The sequence below is a fragment of the Nannobrachium achirus genome (assembly GCF_963921795.1).
Source record: "Nannobrachium achirus genome assembly, chromosome: 23".
NCBI classification, from domain to species: Eukaryota; Metazoa; Chordata; class Actinopteri; order Myctophiformes; family Myctophidae; genus Nannobrachium; species Nannobrachium achirus.
In genome coordinates, this window is record NC_137830.1 from 43,588,274 (window position 1) to 43,613,514 (window position 25,241).

The following is a 25,241-nucleotide window of genomic DNA, read 5'->3' on the forward strand; positions in this document are numbered from 1 at the left end:
GATCGGAGGGGGAAAGAAAACAGACTGGAACAACATCACCCCTCTCCCTCACACTTCCTGTTTGCCCCCCCCCCCCCCCCCCCCAGTGTCATTTCCTGCGTCAAGTGTGTGCAGCCCGTCCAGCCAATCACGCTTCGGCCAGGACTGGGATGTCCTTCGTGCCGCGGCCATTAGCAAACATGCGAACGCTGTCTGAAACTTTCCAATGGCACCTTTCCTTGTTTACCCTCCTCACTTCCCCCCTCACCTCCCTTTTCACAAGTGAGCGCCACAGGCCCACTGTCACACTACACTTTCTGCAATACATTTTACATCACTTAAAAAAAAGTTCAAAAAGGACCCTTATACATTGTCAGTTTGTACACTTTCACAGTACAATCCTATTATAGTGTGTTGGTTTTTGACATTATCAAAACGAAGCGGATAAAAGTGTCAAACTTTTTTCGAGGCTTCTTTAGGACCTAACGATGGATTTTAGCCTTGGGTAACAAACTTTATTTTGAAGTTTACCCATAGAATTATCCATATCAAGTTAGGCTCTCATCGACTTTCTATACAGGAGGAAAATACCCAGAAAGAAAATCTGCTTTAAGTATGATGTGAGGGGTCTAACTAGGGGTTTGTCATGATTCTGAATCCATTGTAAGCTTTTGTTTTGCACAAAAAAACTTTCCTTGGGCTAGAAATGGCCCCAAAAAACACACAAAAAAAGTGAAAAGTGATGACTCATCACTAAACCATCGTTTTGATGGGAGCCCAACTTGATATGGATAATTCTATGGGTAAACTTCAAAATAAAGTTTGGTACCCGAGGCTAAAATCCATCGTTAGGTCCTAAAGAAGCAAAAAAAAAAAGAAAAAAAAAAGATTGGCGCTTTTATCCGCTTCGTTTCAATAATTTTGTTAAGCCCACTATTATTGTTACCCTCTCAGATATATTTTTTAATAGTTCTATATCCTGATAGTAATCATTGCTACAAACACTCTGATAGCAATTATTATTATATATATTATTATATTATATATTAACCTTAAAAAATCTATTTGTAATATATTTATTTGGCTTTTTCTGCCTTTATTTATAGTGAACAATCGTCTGACGGGATTATGGGGAGAGAGAGAGAGAGAGATGGGGAGTAATGTGCAGCAAAGGTCGTCGGGATCGGGAATCGAACCCGCCACACGCCCTGTCAAGAGTGCCTTTGCCGCTACAGAGCCACCCAGGCCAAAGCAAACCATTTTGTTTTAACCAAAAGATCACACTTATACCCTACCTTTAACACTGAGGATGTTACCATGTACAGTAACATCAGTATCTCCCTTTGACAGAAGCCAACCTCTATAGTATAGAGGTTGGCATAGAGTCTATGCTGTTTGCAGCAGAGGTTCAGAGAATGAGGAGATACAGTTCATCATGGAGGCGACACATCCAGAGGGTCGGAGAGAAATAACTGTGATGGAGCCTGCATAGCAATAGCAAACATACTGTGTGCTCGTAGCATGTGTGTGTGTGTGTGTGTGTGTGTGTGTGTGTGTGTGTGTGTGTGTGCGCGTGCATGCGTGCGTGTGTGTGTGCGAGCGAGCGCGCTGGAGTTATTTACAAGGCAACAGTAAATTCAACAGCTGGTAAAACAGCAGAGGGCAGGGATAGAGGTAGGGGTGTGTGTGTGTGTGTGTGTGTGTGTGTGTGTGTGTGTGTGTGTGTGTGTGTGTGTGTGTGTGTGTGTGTGTGTGTGTGTGTGTGTGTGTGTGCGTGTACGCATGCGCGCACGTTGATGTACAGCGGCTAGGGGTAAGCAGACAGCAGAATATCTATGACATGCAACCCCAGTTGACTGCGACACAGGGTCGAACAAAATGGAGCTCTAAAGAAGAAATGCACGACGTCGTACAGCTATAACATTTGCAGCGCTGTTTTTGATTCACGTTGCACAGACTTTTTGGTTTTGCATCATAGAACAGTCCAGTTTGTTGCATAAGACTGAGGTCCTCCCACTCAACTAATTGCAATGTGTGTTGTGCTCCTCTTGACCTACTTCAGTCCACCGTCTCCATTCACCTGCAGCAACCTATAGTTCATTTAACTCTTGATAGGACTGTACTAACTGTTTTCAAGTCAAATAAATATACATTTGGCTGTGGACCCCCATCTGAAATGTGTTGCGCCAGAGACCCCCAGAATTTGTGTTAAGTAAATAAAGAAATTAGAAAGTTTCGAAAACTTCCAACATTATTATTATTATTCTCAAAAATGTACAAGCTCACTCACAGCGCATCACTTTGAGCTTGTACATCTTAAAGTAAACCCTTCAGATTGGCCATTCTCAAATAGCCGATCTACTCTCTACAAGCGATCGCCTCCCTTTCACAAGGCATAATACGTTGCAAATCTTGACAGAATTTGATCAAATCTGGAATCTTTTTCAATACATTTTAAAAATATTCAAGGGGGAAATGTTGGCACAACATATTTTTAGATGGGGCCAAATACATATCAATTTGGGGAACCTCGACATGAAAAGGTTGGAGAACCGCTTCTCTATAGCAAGCATGAAATCTCTCTTTATAGTCCGTCCTTCTCTCTCATGCTCTCTCTCTCTCTCTCTCACACACACACACACACACACACACCCTCAGTCATGCATCACATGGTCGATAAGGTGCATCTCGCTTGACATCGGTCGATAGGGTGTGTGTCGTTTATCACCGGTTGACAGGTGGTGAGTTCCTTGTCACTGGCTGTAGGAGTCAGCGTGGTGTGTGGTCGCTGGCTAATAGAATGCTTATTACTAGCCACAGTCAGAAACAAGTGGAATCTCGTACTGAACTGAATGTGGTTTTTCGCAGATATTGGTCGGGCAGAAACCTTGTATCTCCACATTTCAACCTTTTATGTTGTTCTGTAACTCAATGCCCTAAACACGCAAACTTGGCAAGAAATAGCCGATCTACAAGCAACGTTTGGAAACGAGTGAACATGAAAATGGATAAGTCTGTGTTAGGGTTTTAAAAATATTTAAACAAAAAGGCATTAACAAGAGCTTGTGACCAAATAGCAACTACATTGGATCCATTGGAAGAAGCAAGGTTTCCACTTGACAGAAACAATATTACAGATCAGAATCAGAAATACTTTGTCACACCTTAAAAAGTACTTAACAGTAAAAGAAGGGTGAAATTAATTTGTCACTGCAGGGCTCCTTAGACTTGCAGTTCATTAGTAGAAAAGAGAATATAAATAATAAATATCTATAAAAGCATCATCATCACATAATAAAAAGCTAACGTGTTAAGATGTTTATTAGTGTTGTACATTTAGGCCTACCTGATTGTTATTTTTATTTTTTTTGTGATACATTTGTCTATCCTTTCATAATTGATTCTGGATTCTAGGAAAAAGAAAAAAAAAGATTTGATAACAAAAAAGATAATGTGCTCGCTCTATAGCACATCTGTGCTACGTACATACATAGTATTTTACATTATGCCTGTCGGGTTTCCACCACTCACATGCAACCCTATCAGATGCAGATGTCTGGACAGCAAGAGATCATGCATGTGTGCAATGTGCATGCATACATGCAATCTGCATCAACATACCACTAATAGTAAAGTACTTAATCCCCATGATCCAGGGCTGCCTTTCTGCATATCTATATGCTCAACACACACCACACACACGCGTGTGCATGCACATACCTTAATCTCTCCTCTGTTCATAACATACTATAATACTACTACTATGTACCCATCTGTCTAAAGTCCAAACATGAAGTATTGATGGAATAAACATGGAGGGCAAAGAGGATACAGTGGAGAGCAGTTCGACTTGGCACAGCTCACCATAGGAACTAAATACTGGGAGTCGTACAGGGCAGCAACCCAACTTTGAGCGCATGATGTGAATGGTAACAAGGTCTGGCATCAAATATTTAGGATCTTATTATAATATTAAGTTACGATGAATGATTTTATTAAGACAAAAAACCACAGAGAAAAAGTATTATCCTGTAAACCTTTCGTTTATCATCAGTGGTGGAAAGTAACTACAGTAAGTACATTTACGTACGTACTGTACTTAAAGGGGCACTCCACCACTTTTCAACCTATGTTCATATAATTGGTCCTCACTCAAAAATAGCTTTTCTTTTTTCCTCAGAGGAGGGCTGTGGGCAGGTCAGAAACCCATCGTCTTGTGACATCATCGATTGGGAATCCAGCTTATAGAAACTGCAGGCTTTCTATTCCTGAAAAGTTGCAATTTTAAAGTGGAAGCCATTGTTCTTGCGATAATACAAATCTAAATATTTTTTTCAAAAATATTGATTACTTTTTTTTGTGTGGAAAATGATGATGTCACAAGACGATGGATTCTGAACTTCCCACAGCTCTCCTAGGAGACTTGGACTGAGTAGAAAAAAATTGTGATATTTTATCATGAACATTAGTGAGGACCTATTATATGAAGACAGGTTGAAAAGTGGTGAACTACTCCTTTAAGTATAATTCTGAGGTATTTCTACTTTACTTGAGTATTTCCAATTTCCAATACTTTTACTTCTACTCCACTACATTTTTTATTTGACAACTTTAGTTACTTTGTAGATTGATTATTACAAAGTATACAATAATCAATTCAGCACTATACATTTCTGCCATTTGAAAATAAGATCTAACTTCCCAAAACGCAGATTTGATCCCAGTTACGACATGAACAATTACTATTAGTACTGCAACAGGGCCCTAAAACTCGGGACATGATTAGGGCTGTCACGATATGACATTTTACATGACGATTAATTGTCACTCAAATAATTGGCGATTAACGATTTAATTGTGTTTTTGTCGTTGATAATTACATTTCTGTTTGGCTTTTAGGCTTTGAAGCTGTACATGGTAGATATGAGACATAACCTAAATATACAAAGAAATTACTGACATATTTGACAACTTACTACTTAAAAAATAACTTTGATAGTGGAAATAGCCGATCTACAAGCTCACAACGCGTCGCATCGCGACGCGTTGTGAGCTTGTAGATCGGCTATTTCCACTATTTCGAAAATTTTTCAACATTCACGATTATGACGATTATGACAAAATAATTGCGATAATGTCAAATAATCACGATTAGACATTTATGTAATAATTTTGACAGCCCTAGACATGATGTTGACACCGTCCATTGTCCCTTTTAGCTTGTGACCCAAAAGAGAAATTAAGACGTTTGCCCAGGAACCAAACTAGTGAAAACAGCAGATCTACAGTACAAGATCATACTACTTACTTCTTAAACATTTGCTTTCTAATTTAAGGGATTTCTTTGATTTTTTTGAGCGGTGGTCACACCGTCTCCTATACGTGGCCGTGTGTGTATGCGTCCGGCCGTCCGTCCGTCCGTCCGGCCGTGTATGTAGCCTCAAGCATGCAGTACCTTTTCTGCCCACACATGTTAAGGGAGGGGCGCTGTTATTCACACACACACACACACACACACACACACACACACACACACACACACACACACACACACACACACACACACACACACACACACACACACACACACACACACACACACACACACACACACACACACACACACACACACACACACACACACACGGGGGGGGGGAACCACCGCTCAGTTCACACGGGTGTGATTTTTCTGTTATTTCTTCATGTAATTACAGAAAAAAAACATGTTTTTAATTCATGAAAGAATCTTTTAAATAATATATAAAAACAAAATGTAGGCATAAAGGGACCCATAGAAATGTGTCCGCGGCCCACAATTGGGTCCAGACCCAGTGTTTGTAAAACAGTGCTATAGAGGGTATGCACTCATGTTGATGTTCAGTATTTCTTAGAGTGGGTTAGGATGTCAATTGTGGGACAGATCCTCAGCAGTGTGCCTTTGAATCAGGGGGTGTTTCGGCCTTCAAACACTATGCACCCACATCAAAAGGTGGCCAGCTACAGGGTGAGCAAGCCTGAGCTTGTGTGCTGTGTCCCATGCCCATTTATAAAGGTTGTCCTGGTTGTATAACTGGCAGACATCCCACATAGTTAAATCACTCACTGTACGTTCAGTAGCACAGAACACATGATTAAACATGGAACGCTGTATGCCGAGCTTAAAGCCTCTCAGTTACGGCAGTGACCATAAAACATGCAGTCCTATTTAAAACCCTTGCAAGTGAACATGTTTGTTCTTTGAATACTGATGCCATCCTGTTGTAATCACAGAAACAGATAGCGGTGGTGGTGGGGTCATCTCACCGCACAGTGGAACTGGCCCACGCACTCACAGCTTGTTCATGATAGAAAGATAAAAAGAGAAAGAATGAGAGAGAGAACGAAGGTTGTGCTTTAAAGCTGCACTTTCATGGGGGGTTGGCCGATATTATGGGATGGCCATGGCCATAAACATTATCGGAAAACATCAGTATCTTTTTGAGACAGACTCCAGTCACAGAGCACTGCAGAGGTGTGTTTGTGTCTCTGTCCAGTAGACGCTTGCTAATCTTTAGAGCAGGGGTCTTCAACGTTTTCAGGCCGGGGACCCCCAAACTTATGGGGAGATGGAGCAGGGACCCCCTAAAGCCTGGTGGGCGAGGTTAGGGACCCCCTACCACCTCGTAGGGTGGGGGGGTCGGGGCTACGACATATTTTTTATTTTAAACATGTACAAGTTACAGCGAGCAGGGTGGGCCGTAACACTACCATTTCTAAACATACTACTTATTAACTGAGAACCAATGTCAATAATATCAACAATCTGTCAATTGCATAGTAATCATGTATTCAAGCTACCGGTATTCAAAATGGATAGAATCATGATTTATGTTTTAACTCATTTAGTGCCACCCCTTTCACCACTAGAGGGCGCCCAGTGGCCATAGAAAATCCCATAGAGATATGCTGGTATATGCAGAAGCCCTGCAGCCATGACTTGCCTGAACACTGTCCTTTGTGCATGTACAGGAAGAGGATGAAGTTAGCTTGAAGTTAGCTATTGGCTACCAAGCATTTTAGAAGCCTTATTTTCGTCAACTTAGCCATGATTAAACCTTGCACACCTCATGCATGGGAAAAAAACAGAGAAGAATGAGCTCTAAAAAATCCAATGCAATCCTGGATTGCATTGGAGTGGATTTGTACAGTTTGTTCACAGCTTTCAAACAAAAAAATCCGATTGGAAATCCGTTCAGGCATTCTTGAGATAATCGCCATTATGTTTTACATGTTATGTAAACAAACATGGCTGCCCTGTATGTTAGATGGGGTTGTATGGGGGTGGAACATGCAAAATCGCGATTGAAATCATGTTCACTAGATTTGATGGGGTCCAAAAAAAAAAATTCAAAAAAAAAAATGTTTTTTTTTTTTTTATATCCCGAACTAGTTCGGGATAGGCACTCTGGGATGCGATAATATATCCCGAACTAATTCGGGATAGGCACTCAATGAGTTAATATAAATGTGAAAAATGGCACAACATTTTTTTTTTTTTTTTTTTTAAGCAATAATTTCGCGGACCCCCTGTAGTACCTCCACGGACCCCTAGGGGTCGCGGACCCCCTGTTGAAGACCCCTGCTTTAGAGCATTGCAGAGGTCTGTGTGTCAGTGTCCAGCTGATACTCGTTGATGCTCGTTAATGTTATATGCATCAAGGCAATTATGTGTCTGCACTGTAGTTGGGGCGAATCCAGTACTTCCGTGACCACGAGAGAAAAGGTCAGTTCCTCAATGGATTCGTCATCTAGGAGGGTTATTAAACACATTTGGCTGGGGTGTATTTTTTAAAATGGTGGGGAAAATGTTTGACAGCTAGGGTAATTCTCAGTCTCACTCACTTACTTTACATAAAGGAAAAAATTACTACCAAAAAATCTGCTTTAAGTGGGATGTGAGGGGTCAAACTAGGGGTTTTTAATTATTCTGAATCCATTGCAAGAATTTGTTTTGCATGAAAAAAAAAACAAAAAAACAGTTTTTCTGCCCAAGGAATGTTTTTCATGCTAAACAAATGCTTGCAATGGATTCAGCTGAAAATTACCCTAGCTGTCAAACATTTTCCCCGCCATTTTTAAAAATACACGCTGGCCAAATTTGTTCAATAGCCCTCCTAGATGACAAATCCATTGAGAAACGGACCTTTGCTCTCTTGGTCACGGAAGTGCCATAAACGACCCAAATAGGCCAATACAATAGGACTCACTTCAGTGAAACCCTAACAACATCACTGTATTATATTAGATTTATTCAATATTTATTCGATATTATATTGACATTGTAGCCATTTATTTTATTAGATATATGGTTACATGACAATTATCGGTATCGGTTGATATCGGCATTGGAAATTAAGATTTGGGGAATATCCGTTATCTGTAAAAAAATAAAATATAAAAATAAAATAAAAGCCAATATCGGCCATCCCTACTTTCATCCTACCTGGGATTTGAACCCAGGTCTCCCTCCTACATGAGAGCAACAATGCCTTATTGCCACTCTCTGCAGTCTACCAATAAGACATCCCCCTTTGTCAGGTGAGATAATTTATGATCTTCAGATCCATTTGTCAACTGCCCCAGCACCAGGGTCTACATTTGGAAGGGAAGGGGACCCCCTCCAACCACTGCCGATTGTACTAATACTGTATTAATATACTCTACCATACAGTTGGTTGAAAAATAATGTTTTATTCATTCATATACGTTTGAGGTTGCAGCTTTAAAATCCACTAGTTGATATGCAGTACATCGTCTCGGGTGGAAACCTCATACGGCATGTGCAAAACTGCCGTTCCTTTTAAAAGGTAGCTGATCTTCGAGCTTGTGGATCTGCTGCTTGTAATGCTTTTATGTGATGTAGTAGTATGATCACGTAGGGCGTGAATTTCAACATCAAAAAAGAAAGAAAAAAACCCCCCACAAAGTTAGAATATGGAGATAAGAGGTTTCTGATATGTTCATCTAACTGCTATTGATACTTGGTTGCACGATTGTGAGGGTCTTCTTTAACCCATTTAGGCCTGAACACAATATGACACAATATTTTATGCTTTAAATATAAAAAAATCACACCCGTGTGAACTGAGCGGTGGTCCCCCCCCCCCCCTCCCCCCTGTGTGTGTGTGTGTGTGTGTGTGTGTGTGTGTGTGTGTGTGTGCGTGCGTGTGTGTGTGTGTGTGTGCCTGGTCTGGCCTGGCCTGAACAACAGCGCCCCTCCCTTAACATGTGTGGTCAGAAAAGGTTACTGCAGGCTACAGACAGACAGACAGACACGCAGACAGACAGACCCACACACACGGCCACGTATAGGAGCGTTGTGACCACCGCTCAAAAATAGCAGATATACAAGCTCACAGCGCGGCACCGAGTGCCGCGCTGCGAGCTTGTAGATCTGCTATTTTTGAAAAATCGTGAAAATTGGAATTTTGACCCGATTCTATAAGTGTCTTTTGAATCCTTCTAAGATTTTTGGAAAAAAACTATGTTTCTATGTCAGCAATCTGGCCAGCCATTTTCACTTAACTGGAGCTCAGTTAGTCTGTTCTTGAGAGACTACTATGTCAGTGGTGCTCAAACCTTTTCATGTGAAGGACACCCAAAATGATATTTATTTGGCCACGGACCCCCATCTCAAAATATTTAGTTCCAGGGACCACCCAGAAGCAAAATTTGAGTTACAAACGTTCGCTTTGAAAATACATAATATTCAAACATTTGCACAAATTTTCACGACTTTTTCAAAAATAGCAGATCTACAAGCTCGCAGCGCGGCACTCGGTGCCGCGCTGTGAGTTTGTATATCTGCTATTTTTCACTGGTTAAAGCATCCACAAATTTTAGGCCTAAATGGGTTAAAGGGGTCCCTAAGCATCCTCTATCTCCTGGCTCTAAACGTGGCAGGAGTAACGTGCACGACATGTGCACGTACGGTACGTGTGCATGATGATGATGATGACGTGATGCCCTGAAGGCCATGCATGCATGGATACATTTCTATCTACTACCCTGTTTACTGCGAGATGTAATCATATTCCAGCAAGGCTTCCTTCCTGTGAAACCCCCACCCCCACCCCACCCCCACCCCCACACACACACACACACACACACACACACACACACACACACACACTCTTGTCATGTCATTGTGAACATGAGGAGGGTCCCAGCATCATTACAGCTATACAGGAAAGGGGAGGCAAGGGGAGAGGGGAAGGGCAGAGAGCGGGGAAAGGAATATTCCGGGAGCAGTGCGTGCGTGCATTCCACTGCAAGAGGACCACTGGCAACACATCACAGCCAGGGGCGTCACACCAAATTCTGGGCCCTGGGTACAAGGATTAACTGCGGGCCCCCCATGAATGTTAACTATTGAAAAATAGCAGATGTACAAGCTCACAGCGCGGCACCGAGTGGTGCCGCGCTGTGAGCTTGTAGATCTGCTATTTTTGAAAAATCGTGAAAATGTGGGCATGTCAGTGGTGCTCAAACATTTTCATGTGAAGGATCCCCAAGATGATATGTATTTGGTCACGGACCCCCATCTCAAAATGTTTAGTTCCAGGGACCCCCCAGAAGCAAAATTCATATATTCAAAGATTTTCACGACTTTTCAAAAATAGCAGATCTACAAGCTCGCAGCGCAGGCACTCGGTGCCGCGCTGTGAGCTTGTATATCTGCCATTTCTGCCATTTGCCCCTCCACCTTGGGCTCTAGTAACTCAGTCCCACTCCCCCCCTTGTGACACCCCTGATCACAGCTATAACCCCTCAGTCTACACACACACACACACACACACACACACACACACACACACACACACACACACACACACACACACACACACACACACACACACACACACACACACACACACACACACACACACACACACACACACACACACACACACACACACACACACACACACACACACACACACACACACACACACGGGGAAGAACAGCATTACATAAGAAAGTGAGGCGTACATTGGTGAGGGCATGGAGGACAAGGGAGGGAGGGAGACAGAAAGAGAGATAAATGGAGGGTCAAGAGAGTGGGAAGACAGAGCAGACTTTCATTGAAAACAGAAGTGCGGCTTTTGACTCTGTGGGAGAGAGAAAGTGAGATCAGAGAGACAACGCCACCCAAACGGGTCCAGTCAATGCTGGATGGTGTCACAGAGTGACCGGGCAGGCACGTGCACACATAGACACCAAAGGGGGCTTGAGCACCTGCCCTTTTTGTGCCTTCGCGTACCCTTAGATCATCTGGGCGGGGTCTACTCAAGGAGAGCCATAAGGCTACCTTAGTGACCAGAGGAGATCGAGCCTTTGTGGTAAAGGCCCCCAAACTCTGGAACAGCCTACCAGAAGTACTCAGGTTGACCACCTCATTAACAACTTTTAAATCCCTTTTAAAAACCCATTTCTACCGAATGGCCTTTTTATCTCCTTGAGTTATATTGTTCTGTTATTCTGTTTTAACTGTTACTTTTTATTGTTATTTTTATTATTATTGTATTTCTGTTATGTAATTACTGTGAGTTTTTTGATTGTTCAAGCACTTTGTAACTTTGTTTAAAAAAGTGCTATACAAATAAAGCTTTATTATTATTATTATTATTTATCCGTCTGTAAAATGTGCCCTCTCCAGAGTCCAGACCATGAACGCCGTTTTCACTAAGGTGAAAGAAATGCAAATGCCCCCTTTCCATGCCATACCTGAAGGCAGCGTTCAAGAGAATCGGCTTGTCCAAACTCTCCTGAGCATGAATGCAGCATCTTATGTTGAAAGAATTGCCCTCTCCGTGTAGAAATCCTTGCCGTAGGCCTAGGCCACATCTCCAGTATTCACTTGATTATGCTTTGTTCAGTGTGGTATCAAAAAACCGAAAATAGCCGACCTCCAAGCTCCTGCGACGCGTTGGGAGCTTGGAGGTCTGCTGTTTTTGACATTTTCACCAAAATGCCCTTTTAGACGTTTCAGCCCCTGCCTCTCTAACATTCTCTGCACGTCCCTGAGAGTGACCCACCCTGGAGAGGAGACAATCTCACATTATGCTATTATGTAGCATGCTTTTGGTGAAGCTTGCGGTACGTTCCGAGCTTGTCAAATTGAATACATCCGCCCGCTGCCGCGTTAACGGTGTCTCGTACACTAATGTCTCTCTACCACTTCCAACTGCCTCGTTTCCTTTCTGCGGGAGACTTTTGATGTGCACCGGTCGGGTGGAAGGCTCCACTTTAACACAAACCTGCCATATAAAAAGATCTGGCTTAAACAGCTTGGGAAAATCTCAGCGTCTTAATCCTTTGTTATTGCGTCTAAAGCCCAGAGTTCAGTTTCGCAGGCAAACTCCGGGTGGCAAAGCGTTACTGAAGGAAGGGGGAAGTGTATGAGGCTAATAAACTTGTCCAACCTGTAGAGCACAAATGGGTCGCTTCCCTCAGGTGCTCTCTGGAAAACAAATCCAATCTTTCCAGTAATTAGCCCCGAGTCGGTCGGCTGCCTGGAACCTCGCTGCAGCAAACAGATCGGTTCTATTGAGAAGCCATGGCGTGTGAGGTTAACAGACTCATTCACATTGATAATGAGACATGTCCCCACTTGAAGGTAGCAGGTTGAAGAGGGGGAAACAATTGCAGAATAATCATTAACAACCGCTCACGTTTTCTTTTTTTTTACACTTTTATTATACAGTAGCTGCCTCACCTGCCCTGTGTCTGCAGAGAGAAGGTTACTTCTTTCTTGCGGCTGCTGAGGTGAAGCTAACTTTGTTGTATTGGCTAGCTGTGCACCGACTGCCCTGTATCACAGCACACCAGATGGAGGCCAGATGAGGCTTTGGAGAGCAGATAATTAGCCTGCACCACGCCTAGCCACTGTGTGCCCTGCACGCTACCGAATGACATCACCAGTACTCCTCAGACTCCTCTCTCTGTGTGTGTGTGTGTGTGTGTGTGTGTGTGTGTGTGTGTGTGTGTGTGTGTGTGTGCGTGCGTGCGTGCGTGCGTGCGTGCGTGCGTGCGTGCGTGCGTGCGTGCGTGCGTGCGTGCGTGCGTGCGTGCGTGCGTGCGTGCGCGCGCGTGCGTGCGTGTGTGTCTGCGTGTGAGCGCGTGTGTGGCCGGTGAAATAATTCAAACCAGCCATTCACGCTCACACTGAAACGTCAATCACAGGCGGCAACAGAAACTCTAATGCCTCATTCACACTACAGATATATAGTTGAACGTTTTGCTTGGTAATTCAATGTAATCTCAATGGAAACCAGCTTTAAAGGCTGGGCGTGTCGGCTGTCCTTGGAATCCAGCCTTTAAAGCTGGTTTCCATTGAGATAACATTGAATTACCAAGCAAAACGTTCAACTATATATCTGTAGTGTGAATGAGGCATAAGGCCATGACAGGTCCACTCTTTGAGCAGCCATAGCCCTTCTACCATCGGCTATACAAAGCTATTCAAGTGTTACCCAGACGGCATGCCTCACACTGCTGGGAAATTATCTTTCTCTCGTCTCATTTTTCTTAACACACTCAAGCCCATAGCCGATCTGTGAAATCGGTATTTGTTTACTCAACTCGGGTCGCTTGGGAAATTCTGGGTGTGTGTTTACTCACAGCCTGGGCCGCGCAGCAACTGCCTATACTATTACCAGATTTAATAACTACTTTACGCTACTGCTATTTGGATAATACACACCTTCTATCGCTGACGGTGTAATATGGTCATGGAGCGGTCTCCCGTGGAGGGAACGACGGGCTAACGTTTTCAATGCATGAAACACCTTGCGGATGGATTACATAAGTCATATCTCTTCATAGGGCTGTCACAATCATTACATAATCGTCTAATTGTGAGTTTTTGAAATAATCTTGATTATTTGTCATAATCGTCATAATCGTTTCCATTTTGAAAAATGTTCATATATTTTTAAAAAAAAAGTCAAAAATAGTGAGTGAGCTTGTAGATCGGCTATTTCCACTATCAATGTTCTTTTTTAAGCATAAAGTTGTCAAATATGTCAGTAATTTCTTTGTATATTTAGGTTATGTGTCATATCTACCATGTGCAACTTAAAAGCCTAAAAGCCAAACGGAAATGTAATTGTCAACGACAAAAACACAATTAAATCGTTAATCGCAATTATTTGAGTGACAAATAATGGTCATGTAAAATGTCATAATCGTGACAGCCCCATCTCTTCTCGATAGCCAGGAAATCACACACATCCAGACCGAGTCATCCATCCTCGTTAAGAATCTCGTTAAGGGGGAGCCAACCCCGCCCACCCCGGGGGCCAGCAGGGCGGGTGTGGGGCTAATTAAGGTAATTAGCTCAGGATATCAATATCATCAACCATCTCTAGGTTAAAGAGTGGGAACGCAAGCTTATCTAAAGGTAGAGCAAAACGATCAAATGTAACACATTCAGGTCACATTAGACAAAATGTGACAAAGCGTTTTTCCCTCCCTGCCATTTCTAAGGTCGTTTCCATTCTTGAGAAGTTGTTGACGTTTCAGACCGAGCCGGGGCCGTGTTGGTTCCGTGTGTGTTCCGTGCCGGGGGCACCGTTATCAGCAGGAAGAGGAGGGAGTTCCAAAAAACAACTAACACTGTTTTGAATCTTTTGATGTAAAGTACAGGCTCCAGTACACACATACGCACACACTTTGGTTTTGATAGGCAGTGGTGTAAAGTAACTAAGTCATTGTCAGCTTGTAGATCTGCTATTTTCAAACATTTTGCACTTTTACTTTTGGTACTTTTGTACATTTTGATGCCAAGACTTTCACACTTATACTCAAGTACATTTTGAATTCTGGACTTCTACTTGTAACTGAGTATTTCTATATTGTAGAATTGATACCTTTACTTAACCCTTTCAGTGCCCAGAATCACCACTAGAGGGCGCCCAATAGCCATAGAATCCACCATAGACATACGCTGTATATGCACAAGCCGTGCGCAGCCATGACGCGCCTGAACACTTTCCTTTGTGCATGAACAGGAACAGGATGAAGTTAGCTTGAAGTTAGCTATTGGCTACCAAGCATTTTAGAAGCCCTATTTTCGGCGATTTAGCCGTGATTAAACCTTGCACACCTCATGGATATGCATGGAACAGAGAAAATGAGCTCTAAAGATCCTGGATTGCATTGGAGTGGATGGCAAATATCGGCGGCGCGACGCTCTCGCGGGCCGTGTAAACAGATGACGGCCGGCGGCCCGGCTCGAAAATTTAGCCCGGTGCTTCGGTAAGGCCTCTGGATGTTTTTTTTTATTTTTATAAAAAGCCGAACTAGTTCGGGATTGGCACCCCGAACGTTAATAAGGTCCAAACTATCCCGAACTAGTTCGGGATAGGCACAATAAGAGTTAAGTAAAATATGCGAGTACCTTTTCCACCACTGTTGAGGTATGCAGTGTAGTGTAGGGACTCAGTTACACACTGAGGAAGGCCCTCCAGGCCCAAACGTCCATTTGTGTGCTGCTGCTGGGGGTAAACCTTCAATAAACTTGAAGAATTCGTTCTAAAGTGATTGCTGGAGTTCATCGTTTGCCCAAACCATGCACCCAAGACTAGTATATGGTTGAACTACTCTTTGACGAGTGCTCCTCTTTCCTTTTCTGACGTATGCAGTGTAGTGTGACAGGCGTCAGAGAGAGAGCAGGGGAGTAACATGTAAAAAATGGTCCTGGCCGGGCCGGGAATCGAACGGGTAGAATGGTAAATGGTGCATTTACGGTATATAGCTATAGCGCCTTTATCCAAGGCGCTTTACGATGATTGTGCATTACATTCACACACACACACACACCGATGGTGAAGGAAACCATGCAAGGCACCAATCTGCTCATCGTGAGCAGTTAGGGGTTCAGTGTCTTGCTCAAGGACACTTCGACAGTGACTCTGGGGGAGCCCGGGATCGAACTGGGAAACCACTGCCGCCCCCAACGCAAGACTCGCTCGCTGTCAGGCACCAGAGCCCATATGATAAGTGCCCTGGACATTTGGCTATCGGGGTCGCCCCACACAAGCACACACTTACCAAAGTGATAGCACTCCGCATGATGAAAGAAAGAGAGAGAGAGAGAAAGAGAGAGAGACTGAGACAGAGAGATTAAGGTGAAAAAACAAACTGACAGAAAGACCTGTAGAAAGAAAGAAAGAGCTGTATTTCACAGACTGGATCTGAAGCTGCCCAGTTTGACAGCAGCGGAGAAGCAGCTCCTGTTACCCCACACTCACACCATCAATCACACTATCGTCCATTTTCATCACTCAAAATCAATCAGATCAGGGCCTGACCGCACACCACTACGCACATGCTGTAGATGCACAAGGATATAAACACACACACACACACTCGTTGGTAGGTGGCGGAGGGCTTGAAAGAAAAGGCAGTAATCGGGTTAAATCTCTCAGCACTCCCCTCAGCAGCATCTGGCTAATCCAATCACCTTACAGTAAACACCTCACATGTACTAGGTTGCCCTGGTAACCCAGTCCAAGCCCTTCAGTACTGTGATCTATTGCCCCATCTCCACACACACACACACACACACACACACACACACACACACACACACACACACACACACACACACACACACACACACACACACACACACACACACACACACACACACACACACACACACACACACACACACACACACACACACACACACACACACACACACACACACACACACACACACACACACACACACATCTGCAGGACATGATGAGTTAACGTCACCCTCAGGAGAAGGTGCCGGCTTCCTTTGACATACTGTAGAAGAGCACTGATCTTTATCTCACTATGAAGTGGTCTAATTGGCTAAGAAAACAAGAAATGCCTGATAAATTATAGCCATACAAATTAGAAGCCTTGGTATCACACTAGAACAAGTACGCTAAGTGCTGAAAAGCCAGCCCTTTTCTTTTGACACTTGGCAGATTGCGCTTGCTCGGTGCGACGCAGACACGCCTCGAGATGATAATTATCAGCCTCTCTCACACCGAGCCATGAACGACGCTACACACATGTGCAGACACGATGTTAGCATAATATAGTGCCTAACCCTGAGACCAGCAGTATGACTCACCCCAGTACATGGAGCTGGGGTGCTGTTCCATTACAGTCACTCTGGCGCGCGCGCACACACACACACACACACACACACACACACACACACACACACACACACACACACACACACACACACACACACACACACACACACACACACACACACACACACACACACACACACACACACACACACACACACACACACACACACACACACACACACACACACACAGTCGATGGAGTGCACATTCTGCTACATTCCCCTTCCCATCATGCTTTGTGGTGTGATTGATGAGTGATTGCTGTGGCGAGGGCTGCAGCACTCTCTCCCTCCTGCCATATGTTCCTGCCACAAGGGGAGATACGGGAGGCAGCGGGGGCTAATGCAGGCAGACGGAGCCATGTTCTGTTAGCACCCCACTACAACCAGTGTCTGAACACGCAGACTGACATCCACGCCAATCCCAGTCGAACTTTTAGAACGGAACTGGCTTCATTTCTGCACCCAACTTGCCATGTGTACATGTGCTCGTCAATGCATAAAGATCCCATAATTATTTTACTATGGATTTGTATCTACAATATTGAATTACCTGTAGGGGCGAGTGTGAGTGAGTGTGTGTGTGTGTGTGCGGTGAAATAATTCACACTCACACACTGACATACAGTAGGTGAAAAGACATCAACCGCAGGCAGCGACAGAAACGCCAAGGCCATGACAGGTCCACTCTTTAAGGAGCCATCGTCCTTCTACAACCTGACGGCAATACAAAGCACTCATCTCATTGTTCTTAACATACTCGACGTACTGCACATACTGTGTGTGTGTGTGTGTGTGTGTGTGTGTGTGTGTGTTTGAAGTAGTTACTTACTCATGGTGAGTGGCCGGAGGTGGGGGACAGGGCTGAGCCCAGTCAGGGAGGGGTATTGGACAGGTGAGGTTATTCTCCACTGGGTCTCTCCTAGAGGCACTCATGACCTGCACGGGAAGCCAGGGTAAAGTTTGTGGTCAATTACAATACAATACCAAACATCGAACACAGGAGGCGACATGACGGAGCCCGCAAGAGTTTCACTCCATGATGACACCAAGATTGGGCTGTTGTGGGGGCGCCCGCTGGTCTACTGGTCCAGGCAGCATACCACATAGGCTTTGTGTAGCCTGTAGCGGGTTGCTGGTTCGATTCCCAAGCCCGACCAGATGTCGCTGCGTGTCAATCCCTGTCTCTCTCCCTGTTTCCTGTCAGACTACTATCCTATCAATGAAGGCAAAAAGCCCAAAAACATATCTTAAAAAAGAGAGATTGGGCTGTTGCACTTAAAGGTGATACACCATGCATTTAAAAAGTATTTATGTCATATTGTTTATGTCCCAAAAACGTTTTTCAAAAGGTTTGAGGCTAAATTACCACTCCTGAATAGAGAGCCTCTCTCATTTTTGAATGGCTCTGAGCATTTTCAGCTGCAGTACCAATTTTGGCCTGAACTGCGCCACCCCCACTGTTCTGCCCGTTGTGTGTGCAGATATGCACCCCAACCAAACACTACACGAAAAGTCTTAAAAATAATAATAATAAAATAAAAAATACCTTCCAAGTTCCATATGCCTCCCTCTCCATAGACTTCCATGTAATTCATAGTGCACTGATCATGTCATGTCCATGCCTAGATCATGCCCCACGTGTGTGCACATTGCTCACAGCTTTCAAACAAAAACATCCAAATGGAAATCCGTTCAGGCATTCATGAACTAGCAGCCAAAATATGTTTTCTTAAAATGTAAACAAACATGGCTGCCATGTTTGAAAGATGGGGTTGCTATGGGGGTTAAACATGCAATTTCGCGATTGCTATCATGCCTACTACATTTTTGGGGGTCCAAAATTCTTTTTTGACTTTTTTTTTTTTTTTAAACGGGGGCGCTGTCGCTGACGTCAGCCAAATTTTGCAGCCTGTTCTGAGAACCCGTGGAAAGCTTTTAACCTCAGCCTTCCCAAAAACAAAGACAGACACAATGGTCAGAAATGGGACTTTGTGAGGATAGAAAGTGCTAGTGGGACCCCAAAAAAAGGTTTTAAAATAGTAAAAGTGAAAATACATGGTCTATCACCTTTAAAAGAAATGCTGAGGTTTTATTCTGTTTTACATGGCATTTAATGGCGTCTTTATTGTGTTTTTCATAATGTTTGGAAGGGCACTTTACAAAAGTAATTATAAAAACATTGACTTCAGAGTTCAGATGCAATATTTAAGATGAATTGGTTAGAATTTGAAATATTACTACTACCTTTACTCTACATTATTGCGATGCTAAATTAGAGGTATATGATCTTGCACCCCAAAATGGACGGACAGATAATTGTTTTGGAATGAAACCAGCTATATTTCATATCAGGGCATTCATGGATGGACAAGAACAGCATCAAATGAATATCGCAGAACTCACACTGCAGCCTCACTGAATAAATGGACTCATGCAACGCAATACAGAATGCACCACTGAGAAGAAGGTGAGAACACATGAAACGCACACACATGTAGGCACAAAAATAAATAATCACATGCAGAAGAGAAACACGTGCAAGCAGGCACTAGCACACACATGATGCACGCATTTGATTAAAGACATGGGCATGGCCATTAAGGTCTTCATTGGCTTTGTAATAACAAGGCAGGAGAGCAAGTGACCGGGCTTGGCAGGTTATGGGCGTGTGTGTTGTGTGCGCTCGTATGCAATTGTCCATCCAAAAGGGGCCCGGTCATTGGACTCAATAACGGTAATCTCATGATGATGGTACTCGGCCAGTGCTTCTCAGTGACGCGGTAATAACTGGTAATTTAATCACACTGCAGATGCATGTGGAGGGGAGGTGGGGCTGTGGTGGTGGGCAATGGGGGGAAATGATGCGAACGAAGTAGAAATTAAGTCCTCCCGCGTTGCCATGAACACAGCGGCCGCACAGATGCCAGAGGATCCAATATCCTCAAGGACCGCTCTGGTGAGCAAAACTAGCCCAGGTCAGCAGAATGCTTAACCAGCAGTGGCGACAACAAATAGCTGCGCTGTTACAGCATTCCGTGCTGCCTCGAGCTTTTATTGATGCATTGCTCGTACCAAGAGAGGACTCAAATCAAAAGGAAGATGGTGTTTCTCTTCCAGGATACCACCACTACTGTCAGTATCAGGTACTCAGATTAGATTTTTGATCTTCAGTGGCAGTATTAACCCATTAAAACAGGGAAAGCATCCGTGTCATTTTAGATTTTCTTTTTTTTTGTGTTGGCTATTCAAAAATAGCAGATATATAAGCTCACTTTATGTTGTGTTGTGAGCTTATACATCATTTATGTTGTTTAATTAACCAATTATTATTTACCCCCTTTCCCCCTCAATTCAGTCGTTATGCCAATTAATTCCTCCCGACGCACATTTCTGCGTGGTCACTGTTGTTGTACTGACTCTGATACGACAGCCAGCTGGCCACCTTGCCAGTGAGGAGCCCCCACCGGGAGGACTCCTCCTCCTGCCCAACACTCCAACCCAGCCTAGGAGTACATGCAATGACCAATATCACCCTCCCTGACCGGCTTCCCTGCCCCAAACACGGGGGTCCAGCAAAACATCCAGCTTGTATCTGCTTTTTTTATTTTATTTAAAAGAATGGGCCTATAAACTAGAGAAGTGGGCTCCTTGGAGCAGAGGTCTCCGCCAGGCAAAGTTGCCTAGACAGGGTCCGCAAACTTTGGTCATAGCCACTTGGAATGGGATCTGGAAAATCAATCGTATATATTACATGACCCCAGAGATAATGTCTAATGTCTACCAATTTGTGAGACAAAGTCTGTAGGAGTAGTAAAGTAAAATGGAATGTGGCAAAATCAGGTTGTGTCATGATCCAAGGAATCCAGGATTCCAGGGAAAGAAACATGTTGATCGTACGACCAAAAAACATTTAAGTGGGCTGTTGTCACCATTAGGACATTTGAACAAAATGGGATGGAGGTTCTTCCTTGTCTCAGTGTGAATGTGCGTGCAAAGTTTCCCAGCAATTGGGATCTTCATTCATGATGTGTGGCATTTCTTCTTCTTCTTTCGTGTATCATCGGCATTGATGATTGGTTGACTTTTCGTGCAAAATGGACACCCCAACAAACTTTGGAAGCCAATCATCAGAATGGAATATGAGAAATGTGATACGTTTGATCACATGACAGATACATCCTGATCACATGACTACAGAGATTATGTATAACGGTTTGAGTGAGGTTTGGGCAAAATCTGTATGAGTAGTAAATAAATTGTTTCCCAAATCACATGGTGGTGTTACTTATAACTGGACGATTTTGGAAAAAAGGGGGTGGAGATTCTTCCTTGGCCTGGGAGGACTGACGGACGGACGGCGAAAACATAGTCTCGGCCAAGCCATGCCTTTGACAATAAAAATAAATACAAATATGTAAAATGTTGTCAAAATAGGGACACCAATGTTTATGTGGTTAACATACAGAAAATATATACATGTTTTATATAATAATATAACCTGTTTGGTGCCAATCCCGAGTTTCCCGAGTTTGTATTGGTACCCTACCTGTGCCAACCCCCAGTTTCCAGAGTTTGGGCCGTTTTTGAAGGGAAATCTTTTTTTTTTTTTTCAAAAAAAAAAAAGTTCAAAAATGTTTTTTTGACCTCAAAAAATGTATTAGGCATGATCGCGATTGCGAAATTGCATGTTTAACCCCCATACCAACCCCATCTTTCAAATATGGCAGCCATGTTTGTTTACATAATGTAAAAACATAATGGCTGATATCTCATGAATGCCTGAACGGATTTCCAAGCGGATTTTTTTGTTTGAAAGCTGTGAACAGCGTGCACACACGTGGTGCATGATCTAGGCATGGGAGTGCATGATCCGTGCACTATGAATTACATGGAAGTCTATGGAGACCATGGCATCGCGGACCTTCAAAGAGATTTAATTGATAGCAACAAAAGTGATAATATAATGCAGCTTAATAATTCAGATGAATTAGATAACACAAGTCATACTCCTACAGCCATATCTTTATGACAGACAAGAGACAAACTGTGGCTGGGACTGATGGATGAGATCTTCAGTCTAAAGTGTGCACTGTGCAGCCAGAGAGTCTTAGCTTTAAGGCTGTGACATGGGATTAAGAGTACTCCCACCATATGTTCACCTCTGCCTCATGCCAGGACACCGGCCAATCAACAAGGCTGAAACCGAGAGGCCAAACACGGACAGCCAATCATCACCATGTATTGCCACTGAGGAGCCACGGTGACAAAGAAGTTAATTGAAATGCTGGGTCATGAGGCCAGATTTTAATTATGGGTGATCTGTCAGAAACTGTCTCGAGAGAGGTCATGGATGTAGGACCTAAAAGGTGCCATGTTATGTGTCCACTCCAAGTGGACACTGTCCACTCTCTTGGAGTGGAGAATACTCTCTTAACTCTGGCACAAAAACAGCCAAGAACAAACTGATTAGGGTCGTGCCCGGTCTTCCTCCTCGGGCCCACCTTACCGCTCATCACCGCGAAAGCGTGGGGTGGCTCAAAGTAGCTGACTTTGCAATGCATCTTGCAATGGGCCTGGTGTACAAGATAGATACACTATACATCCAAGATACCCATGTACAGTACCTGACAAACTACTTCCTAAAGGTCAAGGATGTCCACGATCATGACACCAGAAGCAGATCCACTAATCATGTTCAACCTATATTTAACACTATAAAAGGCTCCAATTCGTTCCCCAGCTATACCACCAACCAACATGTGGAACGCCCTCCCGCAAGCCTTAAAGGAGAGCAAATCCTTGCCTCCTTCAAAATTGGTATGAAAAGTCACCTTCAGGCGGCTGCTACTCGAGACTTGTAAATAGACTAAGCCCCCATGTTTCCACCCCCTCCCTTTTTTTTCCCCCCTTTTTATGCTTTTGTAATGTTATCCTATGAAGTACTATGTTCTATCCGTCTGTCTTTGAATGTTATATGAGATACATAAAGTGGTTGGTTCCTGTGTAAATAAGCCGTAAAGCTTACTAGGATCTCCTTTTAGTTGACCTAAATGGTAACTTAACTATGAGGAACACACGCACGCCTGAGAGTTACTTGTTGGTTCAGCGTCTGGTTTGCAGTGTGTGGGCTAGCTGCTCCCAAGGCCAGGCAATAAAAAAAGAGAGAACTGTCCACTGTGCCAACGGGCATATGTATCCGCTAGAGACTGGCACCACTGTCTGTGTGCCAGTGCTTGACAGGAGTCAAGGAAGGAATGCAAAGTTACTGTGTTAGCCTGTGCACAACTAAATCTGCAGTGTTACTTTAACTCTCGGGTTTAAATGAACACTCCAGACTTCAGTGTGTGTGTGTGTGTGTGTGTGTGTGCGTGTGGGCGTGCGTGCGTGCGTGCGTGCGTGCGTGCGTGCGTGCGTGCGTACACTAAAGCTGATGTGGGTGGGCTGTGTTGAGTGTGCAGTGACTATTGAAATCATTAATCAGATTTCACTTGACCTGTACGCACGAGTGCGCGCACAGAAAAGCACCAGTTAACATTGCAGATAAAAAAAGGGCAGAACAACAAGGCCTTTGTCTTGGCTGATGCATGTTGTGTTATTACAGGCTATGCGGGTACAAGTGCAGGAATATGCACCCCTCTCAGTGCCCCTGTATTGAGGACACTGTGTGTGTGTGTGTGTGTGTGTGTGTGTGTGTGTGTGTGTGTGTGTGTGTGTGTGTGTGTGTGTGTGTGTGTGTGTGTGTGTGTGTGTGCACGCGTGTGTGCGTGCATGCTCTGAGGGTGCCCCCTCATAGTTAAGTTACCGTTGCTATGTTACAGAGCCTCAATGAGCCACAACAACCTGTTTTTGAGCCAGAGTTGAGAGAGCGTTCTCCACTCCAAAAGGACAGTGTGTGATAAAGTAAATGCTCTCTCCTCCTAACTACTCTCGTTCTGGAGTGGCTGTAGTAGGGCAGTGTGTGTGTGTGTGTGTGTGTGTGTGTGTGTGTGTGTGTGTGTGTGTGTGTGTGTGTGTGTGTGTGTGTGTGTGTGAGTGTGTGTGTTTTAGGGATGGGACGATAAGCGATACTGTTTATCGTGATAAAAAACACTCACGATAATCGTATCGGGGAGATTTAATATATCGTGAAATCGTCCTCTGTCATGCACTGGGATGAATTCACTTTTTATTTGCAGAGCTGCATATCCGGTATAATTTAAACCCTCTATAATTGCTAAAAGGTACTTATAATATACGTACTTGATAGTCTTTTTTCACTCTATCAAATGTCTTTGCCAAAAAATAGCGATTTCTTTTGTCACAATAATCATGATATGAAGTTTTCATATTTTTTGAACATGAGTGCGAGTTTCGGGGACATGAGCTAATTTGTTTGTTGCTGACCCCACTGACTAACTCACTGGCAGTGCAGGGGTGTTTCATTTCCATCTACTACCACCAGATGAGGCTGAGGCACATACAGTTCACCCTGCATTGGAGAAGTGGTTTGAAGGATCAGGGTTGCCCCCCTAAGAAATATTATGCAGGTTATCTGTACATCAGGGGTTTTCAAAGTGGGTGACGGGGCACCCTGGGGTGCTGTGATGCCAGTCCAGGGGTGCCGCGAGATTATTTGATAATATTTGGAATTCATCAATATCACTTCATCAATATCACTTCACTATGTTGGTAAAACAGACCTGATTTGCACTGTACTTGATGAGTTCTTTTTCTATCTACGACAACACTCTTCACCAAAAATAGCAGTTCTACAAGCTCACAACGCGTCACTATTTTGACGCGTTGTGAGCTTGTAGGTCGGCTATTTTTGGTGAACTTTCCCCCCAGAATAGGCATTCAAGTGGTTAAACGTCAAGTATAACATTATTTTTAGTCAGTTCTGATGGAAACGGTATTTCTCCAATATGATGTACGGTTCTAAGAATTAACAGTGTAATTCAGGGGGGCCGTGGATGTTATTTACAGGGGTGCCCTGAGTCAAAAAAGTTTGAAAATCCCTGCTCCGCATGACTGAAAGTTCTGAAACTTATTGTTGAGGGGGAATGTTTTGTACTAAGTGAGTTACCGTTGTAGA

At 43.7% G+C, this 25,241-nt stretch overlaps 1 protein-coding gene across 1 annotated transcript in view; it reads right to left on the reverse strand.

The window, feature by feature from the left end:
- Positions 1 to 25,241, reverse strand: part of usp6nl (USP6 N-terminal like) — a 94,826-nt gene that overhangs the window by 66,450 nt on the left and 3,135 nt on the right. The window contains exon 2 of the mRNA XM_080754040.1: positions 17,997 to 18,103. Coding sequence (XP_080610166.1) covers positions 17,997 to 18,000 — 4 coding nt within the window. The 5' untranslated portion in view covers positions 18,001 to 18,103. The remainder of the gene's footprint in view (positions 1 to 17,996; positions 18,104 to 25,241) is intronic.